Below are 17,940 nucleotides of genomic sequence, written 5' to 3'. Positions count from 1 at the left end.
GATCTTATCACCGCTTGCTCTTTACGCTAACATCTTGGAGCCCGTTCCCAGGAAAGCAGACACGGTGAAACTGGGCCCTGGTGCCCCTGCCTCACCCGCAGGCAGCCAGCTCTGCTGCTCAGCACAGACGTGGATGCCACACTGTGGCACATGACTGGCCAAAACCAACATGATGGGAGAGGAAGGAAAATAAACAGATACAAGGAAAGAGAAGAAAGGGGGAGATGCAAAGGAAATTTAACAGAGGAACATAAGCACGCACACACACACACAAATGTGTAAGACCAGTGAGTAGGACAGAAAAGGCATCAACTAAGGTAGAGAATAAGAAGCAAACTTAAAGAGAAAGCAGTGTGTATGTGTGTACACAGACACACATGCACAGACAGAAAGTGAGAGTTAAAAAGTGTAAAGTACATGCCCTTCCCTCTGGCGCTGTTTCACAAGAATATGACCCAGCCCTTGGGCTAGTGACCTGGGCCATTCTCCAGTAACACAGCAGGAAGTATTCATGATAAGGGACACAGTATATATTGTCAAGGTCACCCAGGGACTTTTTGGGACGGAAGGCTGTCTTTAGCCCTTGACGATAAGACTGTTCTCAATTCAGCATGCTCTGGCCACAGAGCTCCTGAAGTATTAGTATCAGGAAGAGGACCAATTTGGGGCCAGTTGGAGAAGGTTCCTGGAGTCCAGGAAATAGCCTCAGAGGCACTGAGATGGGCTGTGGGTACCAGGACGTGGTAAAGAACCTGTTGATGAAAGTGAAGGAGGAGAGTGAAAAAGCTGGCCTAAAGCTCAACGTTCACAAAACTAAGATCATGGCATCTGGTCCCATCACTTCATGGCAAATAGATGGGGAAACAGTGGAAACAGTGTCAGACTTTATTTTTCTGGGCTCCAAAATCACTGCAGATGGTGATTACAGCCATGAAATTAAAAGACACTCCTTGGAAGGAAAGTTATGACCAACCTAGACAGCATATTAAAAAGCAGAGACATTACTTTGCCAACAAAGGTCTGCCTACTCAAGGCTATGGCTTTTTCAGCAGTCATGTATGGATGTGAGAGTTGGACTATAAAGAAAGCTGAACACTGCAGAATTGATGCTTTTGAACTGCGGTGTTGGAGAAGACTCTTGAGAGTCCCTTGGACTGCAAGGAGATCCAACCAGCCCAACTATCAGTCCTGAGTGTTCATTGGAAGGACTGATGTTGAAGTTGAAACTCCAATACTTTGGCCACCTGATGCGAAGAAATGACTCCCCTGATGTTGGGAAAGATTGAAGTTGCAAGGAGAAGGGGACTACAGAGGATGAGATGGTTAGATGGCATCACTGACTCAATGGACATGAGTCTGAGTAAACTCTGGGAGTTGGTGATGAACAGGGAGTCCTGGCGTGCTGCAGTCCATGGGGTCGCAAAGAGTAGGACACGACTGAGCAACTAAACTGAACCATGACGTGAGCCTGTCTGCAGGTGAAGGTTACTCAGGGCCCAGCTTCCACTATGCCTAGTCTCTACTAAGCAGGTGTCTAACCTGCTCCCAAATGAAAGTGCCTTGGAGTTGGTCAACCACCATCCCAGGCCTGCTCAACTAAAGTGGGCCTGTTGGCTTAGTGGGCAATGGCATGCTCCCATCACTATGTGACCACCCCAGCTCTGGAGATGGCATGCTCACTGCACTCCCCCAGGACATATTCTGGGGTACCCAGAAGGAGAATAGGGACGAGGCCTGCCAGAATCCTTTCTCCAAGTCCAGAAGTTTGTTCCCCAGGCCAGAGCAGGGGCTCAACTCAGTAACTGACATCCCATTCTGGGACAGAAGTTAGAAAGAGGCTGACACTCGCATCTTGACCATCCTGCTCGCAAAGCAGCTTCATCTCAAATGGCTGGAAGACCTCCAGAGGGTCCAGGACAGCCTCATCCTCCAAGTGGGGCTATACCTGGACCACCACGCACAGAGACTCCTATGTCAGCCTTGGTTTGTCAGGGTAAGCAGAATGGTGAAGTGAACTCGCTCAGTCGTGTCCAACTCTTTGCGACCCCATAGACTGTAGCCCACCAGGCTCCTCCATCCATGGAATTTTCTAGGCCAGAGTACTAGAGTGGGTTGCCGTTTCCTTCTTCAGGGGATCTTCCCAACCCAGGGATCAAACTCGGGTCTCCTGCATTGCGGGCAGATGCTTTGCCATCTGAGCCACCAGGGAATCCAGTAGCTGAGCACAAACTGAGTCACCTTTCCACCTCCAGGAAGCACATCTATCTGCCTGTCACTGGGCTCATTTCTGCAGGAGCACAAAGAGGAATGGTGAGCTCTTCTCTGGGAGGGAATCAATCCCAAGTCCTCTGTGAAGTAGCAGCACTGAATAGAGAGTATTTACCAGACATAAGCCATCTCTCAGGTGAAAAATGATGCCTTATGGGAACATCCCCAATGCCCTAGTCCAGCAAAAATGGAACTGCCATATAAAGCAGAACCAGGCACCATCCAAAGCCAAGAGGGAGGAAAATGCAGTTCCAGGAAAACCTGCTAAAGATTTTTGTGATGGTTTTAAAACACAGTACCCAAATGACATGCCTGCTATCAAAATGACCCCTAATCTTGAATTTGGGCTCTGAGATTGCTTGACCAGTAGAATATGGTAGAAATGAATCTGTGCCACTTTTCAGGCCCAGGCCCCAGGAAACAGTCTCCCAGGCTGTGAGGAAGCCCAGGTCATGTGGAGAGGGTATTCTGACTGACAATCCCAGCTGGAGTCCCAGCAACAAGCAGCATCAACCCCCGAGACATGTGAGATGAGACGATTCCAGGAGACACCAGCCCCTAGCCACTGAGTCACCCTAAGTCTTGAAATCTTTCCAGCTGAGGTTCCAGACATCATGAGCAGCAGCAGACATGCATGCAGTCTCTGTCTAAAACCAGCTAATCTACGGAGTCTGTGGGCATAATAAAATGGCTGTTTGACACTATGAAATCTGCAGTGGTTATGTGGCAATAGACAATGGGCACAAATTTTGGTACTGAGAAGTGCAGCGCTGTTGAAACAAAAACCTAAACATTGACTGTGGGACTGAGGCGTGGCTACTGGGGGTGGTGGTTAAAACAAAATAAAGAAAATGTTAGAAGCTGGAGATAAGGGGACCCTCATAATATTGAAAAGTTCAGTAATTCTGTCACCTGTGGTAACATAGAAAATAAACGAGATGATCTAGCCAAAGACATTTCCAGGCAGAGTGCTGAAGATGCCATTTGACTCCTTCTAACTGTCATTGCACTCAATATGCCAGCAAATTTGGAAAACTCAGCAGTGGCCACAGGACTGGAAAAGCTCAGTTTTCATTCCAATCCCAAAGAAAGGCAATGCCAAAGAATGCTCAAACTACCGCACAATTGCACTCATCTCACATGATAGTAAAGTAATGCTCAAAATTCTCCAAGCCAGGCTTCAGCAATACGTGAACCGTGAACTTCCAGATGTTCAAGCTGGTTTTAGAAAAGGCAGAGGAACCAGAGATCAAATTGCCAACATCCACTGGATCATCAAAAAAGCAAGAGAGTTCCAGAAAAACATCTATTTCTGCTTTATTGACTATGCCAAAGCCTTTGACTGTGTGCATCACAATAAACTGTGGAAAATTCTGAAAGAGATGGGAATACCAGACCACCTGACCTGCCTCTTGAGAAACCTATATGCAGGTCAGGAAGCAACAGTTAGAACTGCACATAGAACAACAGACTGGTTCCAAATAGGAAAAGGAGTACATCAAGGCTGTATATTGTCACCCTGCTTATTTAACTTATATGCAGAGTACATCATGAGAAACACTGGGCTGGAAGAAGCACAAGCTAGAATCAAGATTGCCAGGAGAAATATCGATAACCTCAGATATGCAGATGACACCACCCTTATGGCAGAAAGCAATGAAGAACTAAAGAGCCTCTTGATGAAAGTGAAAAAGGAGAGTGAAAAAGTTGGCTTAAAGTTCAACATTCAGAAAACTAAGATCATGGCATCCGGTCCCATCACTTCATGGCAAATAGATGGGGAAACAGTGTCAGACTTTATTTTGGGGGGCTCCAAAATCACTGCAGATGGTGACTGCAGCCATGAAATGAAAAGACGCTTACTCCTTGGAAGGCAAGTTATGACCAACCTAGATAGCATATTCAAAAGCAGAGACATAAGATCCATCTAGTCAAGGCTATGGTTTTTCCAGTAGTCATGTATGGATGTGAGAGTTGGACTGTGAAGAAGGCTGAGCACCGAAGAATTGATGCTTTTGAACTGTGGTGTTGGAGAAGACTCTTCAAAGTCCCTTGGACTGCAAGGAGATCCAACCAGTCCATTCTGAAGGAGATCAGCCCTGGGATTTCTTTGGAAGGAATGATGCTAAAGCTGAAACTCCAGTACTTTGGCCACCTCATGCGAAGAGCTGACTCATTGGAAAAGACTCTGATGCTGGGAGGGATTGGAGGCAGGAGGAGAAGGGGACGACAGAGGATGAGATGGTTGGATGACATCACCGACTCGATGGATGTGAATTTGAGTGAACTCTGGGAGTTGGTGATGGACAGGGAGGCCTGGCGTGCTGCAGCAATTCGGGGGGTTGCAAAGAGCTGGACACGACTGAGCAACTGAACTGAAATGAATTGAACTGTCACTAGTGAACAAGAAAAGAGATGAGCTAAACAGGAACTGTTCAGTTTTCCAGCAAAATTTCAAGGAAACATAAATGACAAAGGGCTTTCAGAGTTAGAAAATAAAACTTGTTCCAGTCTCTATCTCTCTGAAAGTGACAGTGAAGTCGCTCAGTCATGTCCTGACTCTTTGCGACCCCATGGACTGTAGCCTACCAGGCTCCTCCCTCGATGGGATTCTCCAGGCAAGAGTACTGGAGTGGGTTGCCATTTCCTTCTCTAGGCAATAAAAAATTCTCAAATTAGGAAATGGCTTCCAGACTGCGGTGACAGTTATACTCTGTGTGTGTGTCTGTAAACTCATCAAACCGAAAACTTTAAATTGGATAGTTTATCATGCTTTACTTATCCCTCAATAAATCTTCAGAAAAAAATCTAGAGTGGGACTGCAAGATCCTTTATCAAGACCTAAAAAATATTTAAAGTGCTGCCTCATTGAATCTTTTTGTTTTTTTCCTGTGGATCATTTTTAAATTCTTTATTGAATTTGTTAAAATACTGGGGTTTTTTTGTTTGTTTGTTTTTAATGTTTCGGCTTTTTGGTGGTGAGCCATGTGGGGTCTTAGCTCCCTGATCAGGGACTAAACCCATACTTCCTGTACCGGAAGGTGAAGTTTTAACCACTGGACTGCCTGGGAAATCCTAGCCTCATTGACGCTTACAGACAAAAGGCCTTCAAAGGATCTTAAGGTCGAGCCATGCAGATTCTCTAAATAATAAAGCTTCTAAGACTCTTAAGAACAATTGTCCCATAGCAATCTCACTGGGAAAAATCCACTTATTCACCTTAGGAGGTACTAAAAGTGCCACTCGGAGGCTCTGAACCAAGGGTTCTAAGAATAAATACAGATGGGGAGGGAAATCCTTCCGAGCCGAATGGTCAGGAAAAGCCCTGCAGGAAATAACATCTGTATCCAGACTGGCAGAATTGTCAGGTTCATGTAGGAGCGCAGTGAAGGATAAAAGCAGAAACAAACATCAGGGCTTCCAGGGAAAGCCTTTCCAACCAGGTCGAGTTTGATGGTGTCACAGAGGACAATGGTTTCTGAGCAGGGAGAGCCCAGTTGTGTTTACAGGGAGATGAATGTGGTGGTAAAATAAAATAATGGAAGGAGCAGGGGAGCTAGGCGTGCATTCTTCCCATTAGCTTTGTATCCTTGGGGACTACCTCCTCTTCTCCGGGTTTGTTGCCCAAACTATCAAACAAGTGGTTGAGACCAAATGAGCTCTAAGGTTCCTTTTCCTTCTCTCTTTCTCAGAGTCAGTGGACTAAATGGAAAGGGAATCCAAAGTTTTAACAAGACCTGCACTGGTCACCCACTTGTTTGATAGTTCGGGCAACAGACACAGAGAAGAGGAGGTACTCCCCAAGGATACAAAACTAATAGGGGCAAGAATGCACACTTAGCTCTCCCACTCCTACTGTGGGTGTGTGCGTGCTAAGTTGTTTCGGTCAGGTCCGACTCTTTGCGACCCTATGGACCGTAGGTTGCCAGGTTCCTCTGTCCATGGGATTCTCCAGGTAAGAATACTGGAGTGGGTTGCCATGCCCTCCTCCAGGGGATTTTCCTGACCCAGGGATTGAACCCAAGTCTCTTATGCCTCCTGCATTTGTAGACAGGTTCTTTATCACTAGCACGACTGGGGAAGCCCTATTCAGTTCAGTTCAGTAACTCAGTTGTGTCCGACTCTTTGCAACCCCATGGACTGCAGCACGCCAGGCCTCCATGTCCATCACCAGCTCCTGAAGCTGACTCAAACTCATGTCCATTGAGTCAGTAATGCCATCCAACCATCTCATCCTCTGTCGTCCCCTTCTCCTCCTGCCTTCAATCTTTCCCAGCATCAGGGTCTTTTCAAATAAGTCAGTTCTTCCCATCAAGTAGTTAAAGTGTTGGAGTTTCAGCTTCAGCATCAGTCCTTCCAATGAATATTCAGGACTGATTTCTTTTAGGATGGACTGGTTGGATTTCCTTGCAGTTCAAGGGACTCTCGAAAGTCTTCTCCAATACCACAGCTCAAAAGCATCAATTCTTCAGTGCTTAGATTTCTTTATAGTCCAACTCTCATATCCACACATGACTAATGGAAAAACCAAAGCTTTGACTAGACAGACCTTTGTTGGCAAAGTAATGTCTTTGCTTTCTAACATGCTAAGCTGATCATAACTTTTCTTCCAAGGAGCAAGTTTATTTTAATTTCATGGCTGCAGTCACCATCTGCTGTGATTTTGGAGCCCAAAAAAAAAATAAAGTCTCTCACTGTTTCCATTGTTTCCCCATCTATTTTTCATGAAGTGATGGGACCAGATGTCATGATCTTCGCTTTTTGAATGTTGAGTTTTAAGCTAACTTTTTCACTCTCCTCTTTCACCTTCATCAAGAGGCTCTTTAGTTCTTCTTCACTTTCTACCATAAGGGTGGTGTCATCTGAGTATCTGAGGTTATTGATATTTCTCCCAGCAATCTTGACTCCAGCTTGTGCTTCATCCAGCCCGGCATTTCACATGTACTCCGCATATAAGTTAAATAAGCAGGGTGACAATATACAGCCTTGACATACTCCTTTCCTGATTTGGAACCAGTATGTTGTTCCACGTTCAGTTCTAACTGTTGCTTCTTGACCTGCATATAGATTTCTCAGGAGGCAGGTCAGGTGGTCTGGTATTCCCATCTCTTTTAGAATTTTCCACAGTTTGTTGTGATCCACACAGTCAAAGGCTTTGGCATAGTCAATGAAGCAGAAGTAGATGTTTTTCTGGAACTCTCTTGCTTTTTCAATGATCCAACAGATTTTGGCAGATTTCCAACAGATTGTGCCTTTTCTAAATCCAGCTTAAACATCTGGAGGTTCACGGTTCACACACTGTTGAAGCCTGGCTTGGAGAATTTTGAGCATTACTTTGCTAGCATGTGAGATGAGTGCAATTGTGTGGTAGTTTGAACATTCTTTGGCATTGCCTTTCTTTGGGACTGGAATGAAAACTGACTTTTCCAGTCCTGTGGCCACTGCTGAGTTTTCCAAATTTGCTGGCATATTGAGTGAGGCACTTTCACAGCATCATCTTTTAGGATTTGGAATAGCTCAACTGGAATTCCATCACCTCCACTAGCTTTGTTTGTAATGATGTTTCCTAAGGCCCACTTGACTTCACACTCCAGGATGTCTGGCTCTAGGTGAGTGATCACACCATTGTGGTTATCTGGGTCGTAAAGATCTTTTTTGTATAGTTCTCCTGTGTATTCTTACCACTTCTTAAATCTTCTGCTTCTGTCCATACCATTTCTGTCCTTTATTGCGCCCATCTTTGCATGAAATGTTCCCTTGGTATCTCTAATTTTCTTAAAGAGATCTCTAGTCTTTCCCATTCTATTGTTTTCCTCTATTTCTTTGCATTGATCACTGAGGAAGGCTTTCTTATCTCTCCTTGCTATTCTTTGGAACTCTGCATTCAAATGGGTATATCTTTCCTTTCTCCTTTGCCTTTCACTTCTCTTCATTTCACAGCTATTTGTAAGGCCTCCTCAGACAGCCATTTTGCCTTTTTGCATTTCTTTTTCTTGGGAATGGTCTTGATCAATGCTTCTTTTACAGTGTCATGAACCTCCATCCATAGTTCATCAGGCACTCTGTCTATCAGATCTGATCCCTTGAATCTATTTGTCACTTCCACTGTATAATCATAAGGGATTTGATTTAGGTCATACCTGAATGGTCTAGTGGTTTTCCCTACTTTCTTCAATTTAAGTCTGAATTTGGCAATAAGGAGTTCATGATCTGAGCCATAGTCAGCTCCAAGTCTTGTTTTTGCTGACTGTATAGAGCTTCTCCACCTTTGGCTGCGAAGAATATAATCAATCTGATTTTGGTGTTGACCATCTGGTGATGTCCATGTGTAGAGTCTTCTCTTGTGTTGTTGGAAGAGGGTGTTTGCTATGACCAGTGTGTTCTCTTGGCAAAACTCTATTAGCCTTTGCCCTGCTTCATTCTGTACTCCAAGGCCAAATTTGCCTGTTACTCCAGGTGTTTGTTGACTTCCTACTTTTGCATTCCAGTCCCCTATAATGAAAGGACATCGTTTTGGGGTATTAGTTCTAGAAGGTCTTGTAGGTCTTTATAGAATCGTTCAACTTCAACTTCTTTAGCATTACTCATCAGGGCATAGACTTGGATTACTGTGATACTGAATGGCTTGCCTTGGAAACAGAGATCATTCTGTCGTTTTTGAGACTGCATCCAAGTACTGCATTTCAGACTCTTTTGTTGACTATGATGGCTACTCCATTTCTTCTAAGGGATTCTTGCCCAAGTAGTAGATATAATTAATGGTCATCTGAGTTAAATTCACCCATTCCAGTCCATTTTAGTTCCCTGATTCTTAAAATGTCAGTGTTCACTCTTGCCATCTCTTATTTGACTATTTCCAATTTGCCTTGATTCATGGACCTAACATTCCAGGTTCCTATGCAATATTGCTCTTTACAGCATCAGAGTTTTCTTTCATCACCAGTCACATCCACAACTGCGTGTTGTTTTGCTTTGGCTCCATCTCTTCATTCTTCCTGGAGTTATTTCTCCACTGGTCTCCAGTAGGATACTGGGCACCTACCAACCTGGGGAGTGGGAAGCCCTATTACTCGGCCATAGAAAGGAATGCATTTGATTCAATTCTAATAAGGTAGATGAACCTAGAGCCTGCTCTACAGAGTGACGTTAAGTCAGAAAGAGAAAAACAAATATCGTATATTAACGCATATATATGGAATCTAGAAAGATGGTATGGGTGAACTTATTTGCAGGGCAGCAGTGGAGATGCAGACACAGAGAACAGACTTGTGGACACAGAGGGGAAGGAGAGGATGGGACGAATTCAGAGAGTAGCATTGAAACATACACATCACCACATGTAAAATGAGATAAGCAGTGGCAATTTGCTGTATGATGCAGGGAGCTCAAATCCAGTGCTCTGTGATGACCTAGGGAGTGGGATAGGGTGGGGTGTGGGAGGGAATTTCAAGCAGTGGGGGGACATATGTATACCTATGGCTGATTTATGTTGATATAGGCAGAAATCAACACAATGATGTAAAACAATTAAAAATAAATAAATTTTAAAAAAAACTAAGTTAATAAGACCTATTATGAAAGAACTATAAGGACTCAAATAGCACGTAACCTATGCTCTATGAGACTGATCTCACAGCCATCTAGACAACTGGTCAACAACAGTCTTCTGGATACCGGGTATCGTTCCAGGCTTGGAGGAGACAGAAAGAAGTCAAAGTCCTTGACCCCAAGAAACCTATATGTCTATAGTCACCCAAGTTTCCCACACATACATCCAGAGGCAAGGTTCCTAAAAGACAATACCAATAGCTTGTATTTTTAAGTCACAATGACCTGCACACTGCAGTTTCACAGTAAAGAAGCTGTTGAGGAAATCAGCAGGCGTGACAAGTCTTCTGAGAATAGCCCCTGCTGCCCGCCAAGTCTTACAGCACAAGTGAAATCTCCTGAGAGCACCAAGTGGCAAAGTTTACCCCATCGAGATGGCTGAACTAGCTCTCAATACAACACCTTTTTGTTTGCAAGTCATTGAGCTGCTTCTAGTCTCACCCAGGTCATCAGTACCAACATCATAAAGCCTGACCTCTAGAACTCGGAGGAGCTTTGAGCATCTCACCTCCCACCCCCAGAAATGGATGCATCCAAATCTAAGCAAGCTGGAGCTGCCTGTGGGGAGGGAAAGCAGCTAAGAGTGAAGCATCACGCCCCTCTGGCCTCACTAACAAACAGAAAGGGAAGCTTGCTCCAGGAGACCCAAACATAGTAAAGAACAGAACTCTGGTGGTCAAATGAAAGGTTGATTTCCTTCTCCTACATATCTTAGCAAGTCAAGAATGGGCTATAATGGAAAAGGAAGATAATAAATTAGCAAAACATCCATAAAAAGCTAATAATGCAATGGAATCTAGGATCCTTAACCCAAACTAGCTCAGTGGTGGCACCAGGTGAGATCTTATTCAAATTAAGGATAGAGCCTTGAAAATACATATCTCGGCACTTCCTTAGGGTACCATCTGCCCTTCCCCGCCAGTTTTCCATGCCCCAAAGTACCCCTGCCCCCAAAGTTAGATACAAAGGCTTCTCTGTGTCATCAGCTTCCTTTGCCTCCATGTGGATGATGTGGACAGAGATCCCTAAAGCCACCAGGGCTCCAAGGCCCAGCTTTCCAAGGCCCCAGCACCCCTGTAGTCCCCAACCAGTCACACCTGGGAATCTTTTCTCACTGGCACTCCTGAATGGGCAATGATTAAAGGGCCCCAGGTCCCAGGCAAATGTCTATTAGAAGGTCCGACTAAGAAATCTGGGTGCCAACGTCATCGATCCAAACTGTAAATGCCTTGAAAAAAAGAAAATGGATCCTTCCTTTGTGTCCCTCACTGTCCACCACAGAGCCTGGCACCTAGAAGGACAGCCCTCAGGGCTGCCTGACAACTTCCTAAATGAACGGGTGACTTACTGCCCTACTCGGCCCAAAGAACAGCCCCAGATGCGGCTGCGGGTGGAGGCAGCCACCAGACGACACCGCCAGACAACTGTGAGGTAACAACTACAGCCCAGCAGTAGCCTCTGAGACAAGCCAGTGACTCCACGCCAAAACCCGAGGAAAGTAGGGAGGGAAGCGGAAGTGGCAGGAAGGAAGGGAAGCGAAGACTGAGAAGGCACATCAGAGACTCAGATATTTACAAGTACCATCCATCATGTTACGACGGCAAGCATGCTGAGAAGCTAAAGGAAGAGGGATTTCTAAAAATGTGTAAAACATGTAGGGCTGTACTCCAAATAGAAACTAGGGTGCCTGTCAGCAGTTCTGATTCTGCTTTCTGACTTTATGTAAACAATGCATCTCTCATCCCACCCACCCACAGAGCGGAAATTAGAAGAAACAAATACTTAAAGGAGCTGAGGGCTGCTGGGTACGGTCATTTCTAATCCAGGTTCTAAGTATACTATTTCTTTTAACTTAAGAATAAAACAGTAAAATCACAAATAATGCCTATTTCACCCCTCCAGTCTCATATAAAAAAGATGGGGACCTTCACTGCCAGTCTCCACCTGCCAACTCACATTCACACTGCAGAGGAAGAAATGCCCCCTGACTGGCCAGAGCCCACCAAGTTGTTCCCAAGAAGCAGATTATGCGGGACAAAAAGTCTAAGACCCAGACCTGTTTCTGCCTCAGCCATCAACATGCCCTGGGAGAGTTCCGTTTTTCTATCCGCTTTCCCCATGAGGTTGCTGGTCCCTGCCACCCTCAGCCTCACCCTGTTCAGGGAAGCAAGTATGCCAGCAACTGTAGTCCAGGTTAGAGACAGTGGGTGGGCAGAGGGTGTCCTTACTGCTCTTGTTGCTACAGAGCAGATAGTTAATTTGTCTGTCTCAGCCCCAAACTCTTATGTATTTAACATGTCAGAACCTACCAGTTTTCATTTAGTTGGTACAGTCCATCCAGACCATGTGCACAGGGACCAAACTCTGCACGTATGGTGTACAGAATTCCTCTTGCCTCCTTCAACTCCAGCCACTCCCCAGGGGCTACAGCCTGTGCCCCTCTCTACCAACCATACCTGGATTCCAGCTCTGAACGAACCAAACATCTACCACAACCTCTGGGCAGACCTGAGTGTGCGCCACTCCACCAGACTCAGTCTGGCGCTGCACAGTCCTGCCCTCCAGGAGGCCACGAGCCCGATCCCCGTCTAAGATGAGCATCCTTCTCATAGCTACCCATTCCAGCACCTGAGGTTCCAAGGCCAAACCCATCCAGCTGAGATTCAGATGAAGGGGCTATGAAAAGTATGTGGCTTTAGTAAAAGAGGTTCTTCAAGGAAATCAGCATCTAGCCTAGGCCAAGACCTGAGAAGCCCTGGTGACAGTTGTACCTTTAACTGCCAGCTCTGGAAGCTTCTATCCCATTGCAGAGATGGAGCTAATATTTAATAAGTGTTTTTTTTGCTAGGCAGTATCCTAAGCACTGACATTATCATCTCATTTAATCCTCAAGGAAACTCTGAGAGACAGGTACTATTATTATTTTACAGATGAGGAAGCAAAATTTTAGAGGGCATAAGAAAATGCCCTGAGATCTCACTGTTTGGTCAGTGGTTGAAGTTTGGCCCAGATGATTCACCTGAATGACTGTCAGAATCATGAGGATAACCACACACACTTGGCAGCAGTCCTATCCAGGACACAGGGCGTTAGGTGTCCTTTGAGTCTACCCTCCACTGAGCTTCACTCCCCCAGGCAATGTTCCCCGACTCACCTGCTCAGAGTCCCCCGCGGGGCCTTAGTGCCTCCAGCTCCGTGGGTGATGCTGGAATTCTTGTTGGCAGTCATGGTCATTTCTGCTCTCTGCGAACACAGAGCCCTGCGAAGAAGACAAGACCAATCAGCCAAGTTTCCATGGGTAGCCCAAAGCACCTCAAACATTCCCAGATGACCTCCAGAACTGCCAGCAGGGTTTCTGTGGTGGAAGCGGAAACCACTTTCCCACATATATTTAATTTCATCTGTTACAGCTTGTGGGCCTCAAGGCTTCCCTGATCTGGGTCGGGGAAAAGTCTGTGAGCTAACAAATAACTTCTCACTTCACAGAAAACGATTTTAAAAATTCCATTCCCATCCAGCTTCTTCTCGTTACTGAAGTTAGAGTTTCCCAACTTTCTGGCAAGCCATACAGCCCTTATGAATTTTGCCATATTTGTATACTTCCTGAACAATCATTTATTCAGTATTTTTCTTGAATCAACTTGAAACTGATGTACTGGTCTTAACTCCATTCTAAACAATTAACCACTGACAAATATTTACTGAGTACCCATTTCCCGGACACTGCCATCAGCAAAGAATAAACCCAAGCCTCTGCTCTCAGGGAGCTTACATCCTAGCAGAGGGAAACAGACAATACGCAGGCACATCTCACGTGTGTGACATGTAAGTGTATGCTTGTGTATAATATGTATAGTGGTAAAGTGGTGGGAAGGAAAAATGAAGCAAGGTAGAGGAAAAGGAAAGATGTGCCATTTTAAATAGGATGTTTAGGGAAGAACATCCTAATAAAGTGATACCTGAGTCAACACCATAAAATTATGAGCTATCATATTTTTAACACCCATTAAAATAAAAGTAATATGCTTTAAAGTATCTAAGCACTACAAAGTGAAAAATGTTGTATATGTACCATATGCAATTAGCTAATATCATATAAAGTTGTTTTATATTAAAATAATGAAGGAAAAGGTTAAAACTTAAGGGTACATCCAGACTGGAAAAGAAAAAGTAAAATTATCTCATATTTGCAGACGATACAATCATGCTTGTAGAAAGTCATAACATTTCCACTAAAACACCGTTAAAATAATATATAATGTCAAACATGCTTACAGGATATAAGGTAATACTTAAAGAATCAATTTCTTTCTACACACTAGCAATGAACAATCTAAAAACAAAATCAAGAAAAACAATTCCATTAATAATGGCAGCTTCCCAGGTGGCGCTAGTGATAAAGAACCCACCTACCAATTCAAGGCTTCCCTGGTGGCTCAGAGGTTAAAGCGTCTGCCTGCAATGCTGGAGACCAGGGTTCAATCCCTGGGTTGGGAAGATCCCCTGGAGAAGGAAATGGCTACCCACTTCAGTATTCTTGCCTGGAGAATCCCATGGAAGGAAGAGCCTGGAAGGCTCCAGTCCACAGGGTCACAAAGAGTCGGACATGACTGAGCGACTTCACTTTCACTTTTCACTTTACCAATGCAAGTAGACATAAGAGACGTGAGTTAAATCTCTGGGTCAGAAAGATCCCCTGAAGGAGGGCATGGCAACTCATTCCAGTATTCTTGCCTGGAGAATCCCATGGACAGAGAAACCTGGCGGGCTACAGTCCATGGGGTCACAAAGAGTCAGACACAACTGAAGCAACTTAGTATGCTGCACAATAATAGCAGCAAAAGGAATAAAATACTTACGAAGAGATTTAACAAAAGAAGTGCAAGACTTATACACTGCAAACTGCAAAACATCATTGACAGAACGTAAAGAAGACATAAATAAACAGAAAGACATCCCACGTTCGCAATCAGAAAACTCAAAGTTGTTAAGATGGCAGTATTCCCCAAATCGATCTACAGGTTGAATTGAATAGCCATTAACTGCAGAAATTGACACTGATCCTAAAATTTTATGGCAGTGCCAGTGACCTAGAGCAGTCAAAAGAATCATGGAAATGAAGAATAAACTTAAAAGACTCGGATTTCCCAATTTCAAAATACTACAAAGCCATAATAATCAAGACAGTGTACACAGATATAAGAATAGAAATAGAAATCAACAGAATAGAATTGAGAAATAAACTCATACATTAATGGTCAGCTGATCTCAACAAGGATGATAATAAGATAATTGAAGAGGGAAAGAAGAGTCTTTTTAACAAACGATGCTCAGACAACTGTGTATTTGTATATAGAGAATAAAGTAGGACACTTGCCCTGATACTATACAAAAAAAAAAAAGTAAAAATGGATCAAGAACTAAATTTAAGAATTAAAATTACAAAAGAAAAGCCTGGAAGAAAACATAAAGGTAAATCTTTGTAACACTGGATTAGGCAATGGTTTCTTAGGTATGACACCAAAAAGCACAAGCAACAAAAAGAAAAAAGATATAAACTATATTATATTAAATAAAAAATTTCATGCTATAAAAAATATAAGAGTAGAAAGACACCCACAGAATGGGAGAATTATCTGCAAATGATATATATTGGCTAAGCTACTTGTATCTAGAATATATAAAGAACTCTTACAGCTCAATAATAAAAAAGACACATAATCCAATTTAAAAATATGCAAAGGATTTAAACAGACATTTCTCCAAAGATATAAAATTGGCTAATAAGCACATGAAGCAATGCTCAACATCACTAGTCATTAGGGAAATACAAAGTAAAACCACAATAAGGTACTGGGTTGGCCGAAAAGTTCATTCAGGCTTTTTGTAACATCTTACGGGAAACCCCAAATGAACCTTTTGGTTAACCCAGTATTACTTCACACCACCAGGATGACTACAATAAAAAAGACAGATAAAAACAAGCATTAGTGAGACTGTGAGATGGTGGAGAAATTAGAACCTTCATTCACTGCTGGTGGGAAATGTAAAATTGTGCTGCCACTTTGGAAAGCAGTTGGCAGTTCCTCAAAAAGTGATATATAGTTTCCACATGACCCAGCATGACCCACTCCTGGATATACAGCCGTGAGAAAGGAAATCATGTCCACAGAAATACTTGTACTAATGTTCATAATAGCCAAAAAGTGGAAACCCAAATGTCCATCAATGGATGACTGCATTGGCAAATGTGGGACTTTCCTATGGTCCAGTAGTTAAGACTCCAAGCTACCAATGCAGGGGGCATGGGTTCCATCCCTGGTGAGGGAAATAAGATGCTACATGCCACATGGAGTGGCCAAAAGATTTTTTTTAGTGTGGTATATCCATAAAATGGAATATTATTCAGACATAAAAAGATACATTCTTCATGGATGAACCCTGATGCCAGTTTTATGAAATGTCCAGAACAGACAAGTCTACAGAGATATAAAATTAGTGGTGGCTCAGGACTGGGTTTAGGGTGGCAGAATGGGGAGTGACTCCTATGAATACGGTGTTTCTTTTAGGGTATGAAAAAAAGTTCTGGAATTAGATAGTGGTGATGGTTATACAACTCTACAAATACATAAAAAACAAATGAATTGTACACTTTACAGGGGTGAATTTTATAGCCTGTGAATTATATCTCAATGTAGACGTTAAAAAAAAAACTTTAAAATTTTTAAGTGCCTTGGAGAGTGGATGTGACACAGCAATAATTGATGTACCAAATATATTTTCAATATGAATGTGCACTCTGTTCTGGGCTAACATCACCTTCAGGGAGAAGTTAAAAGTAAATAGAAACAACAGTTCTCTCACTCTGATCGGCATTCTCATCACATTGACAAAAATGAAGCATCTTTGGATATGAAAGGTAAACATTCAGGCTTCAGCAATACGTGAACCATGAATTTCCAGATGTTCAAGCTGGTCTTAGAAAAGGCAGAGGAACCAGAGATCAAATTGCCAACATCTGCTGGATCATCGAAAAAGCAAGAGAGTTCCAAAAAAAATCTATTTCTGCTTTATTGACTATGCCAAAGCCTTTGACTGTGTGGATCACAATAAACTGTGGAAAATTCTGAAAGAGATGGGAATACCAGACCACCTGACCTGCCTCTTGAGAAACCTATATGCAGGTCAGGAAGCAAAGTTAGAACTGGACATGGAACAACAGACTGGTACCAAATAGGAAAAGGAGGACGTCAAGGCTGTATATTGTCACCCTGCTTATTTAACTTCTATGCAGAGTACATCATGAGAAACCATGGGCTGGAAGAAGCACAAGCTGGAATCAAGATTGCCGGGAGAAATATCAATAACCTCAGATATGCAGATGACACCACCCTTATGGCAGAAAGTGAAGAGGAACTAAAAAGCATCTTGATGAAAGTGAAAGAGGAGAGTGAAAAAGTTGGCTTAAAGCTCAACATTCAGAAAATGAAGATCATGGCATCTGGTCCCATCACTTCATGGCAAATAGATGGGGAAATAGTGGAAACAGTGTTAGACTTTATTTTTCTGGGCTCCAAAATCACAGCAGATGGTGATTGCAGCCATGAAATTAAAAGACGCTTACTTCTTGGAAGGAAAGTTATGACCAACCTAGACAGCATATTCAAAAGCAGAGACATAACTTGGCCAACAAAGGTCCATCTAGTCAAGGCTATGGTTTTCCCAGTGGTCATGTATGGATGTGAGAGTTGGACTGTGAAGAAGGCTGAGCGCCGAAGAATTGATGCTTTTGAACTCTGGTGTTAGAGAAGACTCTTGAGAGTCCCTTGGACTGCAAGGAGATCCAACCAGTCCATTCTAAAGGAGATCAGTCCTGGGTGTTCTTTGGAAGGAATGATGCTAAAGCTGAAACTCCAGTACTTTGGCCACCTCATGCGAAGAGTTGACTCATTGGAAAAGACTCTGATGCTGGGAGGGATTGGGGGCAGGAGGAGAAGGGGATGACAGAGGATGAGATGGCTGGATGGCATCACCGACTCGATCGATGGACGAGAGTTTGGGTGA

The 17,940-nt window shown here is 43.5% G+C and overlaps 1 protein-coding gene across 3 annotated transcripts in view; it reads right to left on the bottom strand.

Annotated features, from left to right (window-relative positions):
• DENND2B (DENN domain containing 2B) overlaps window positions 1-17,940 on the bottom strand; it is a 167,732-nt gene that overhangs the window by 48,880 nt on the left and 100,912 nt on the right. For all 3 annotated transcript variants that reach the window (XM_055548708.1, XM_055548707.1, XM_055548706.1), the window contains one exon: window positions 13,031-13,135. In XM_055548708.1, the coding sequence (XP_055404683.1) occupies window positions 13,031-13,110 (80 nt within the window). In that variant the 5' untranslated portion in view covers window positions 13,111-13,135. The remainder of the gene's footprint in view (window positions 1-13,030; window positions 13,136-17,940) is intronic.

This window comes from Bubalus kerabau, chromosome 15 (genome assembly GCF_029407905.1).
Source record: "Bubalus kerabau isolate K-KA32 ecotype Philippines breed swamp buffalo chromosome 15, PCC_UOA_SB_1v2, whole genome shotgun sequence".
Taxonomy (NCBI): domain Eukaryota; kingdom Metazoa; phylum Chordata; class Mammalia; order Artiodactyla; family Bovidae; genus Bubalus; species Bubalus kerabau.
The sequence above is the reverse complement of the archived record's forward strand: the minus strand, read 5'-3'. Positions and strand labels throughout refer to the sequence as shown.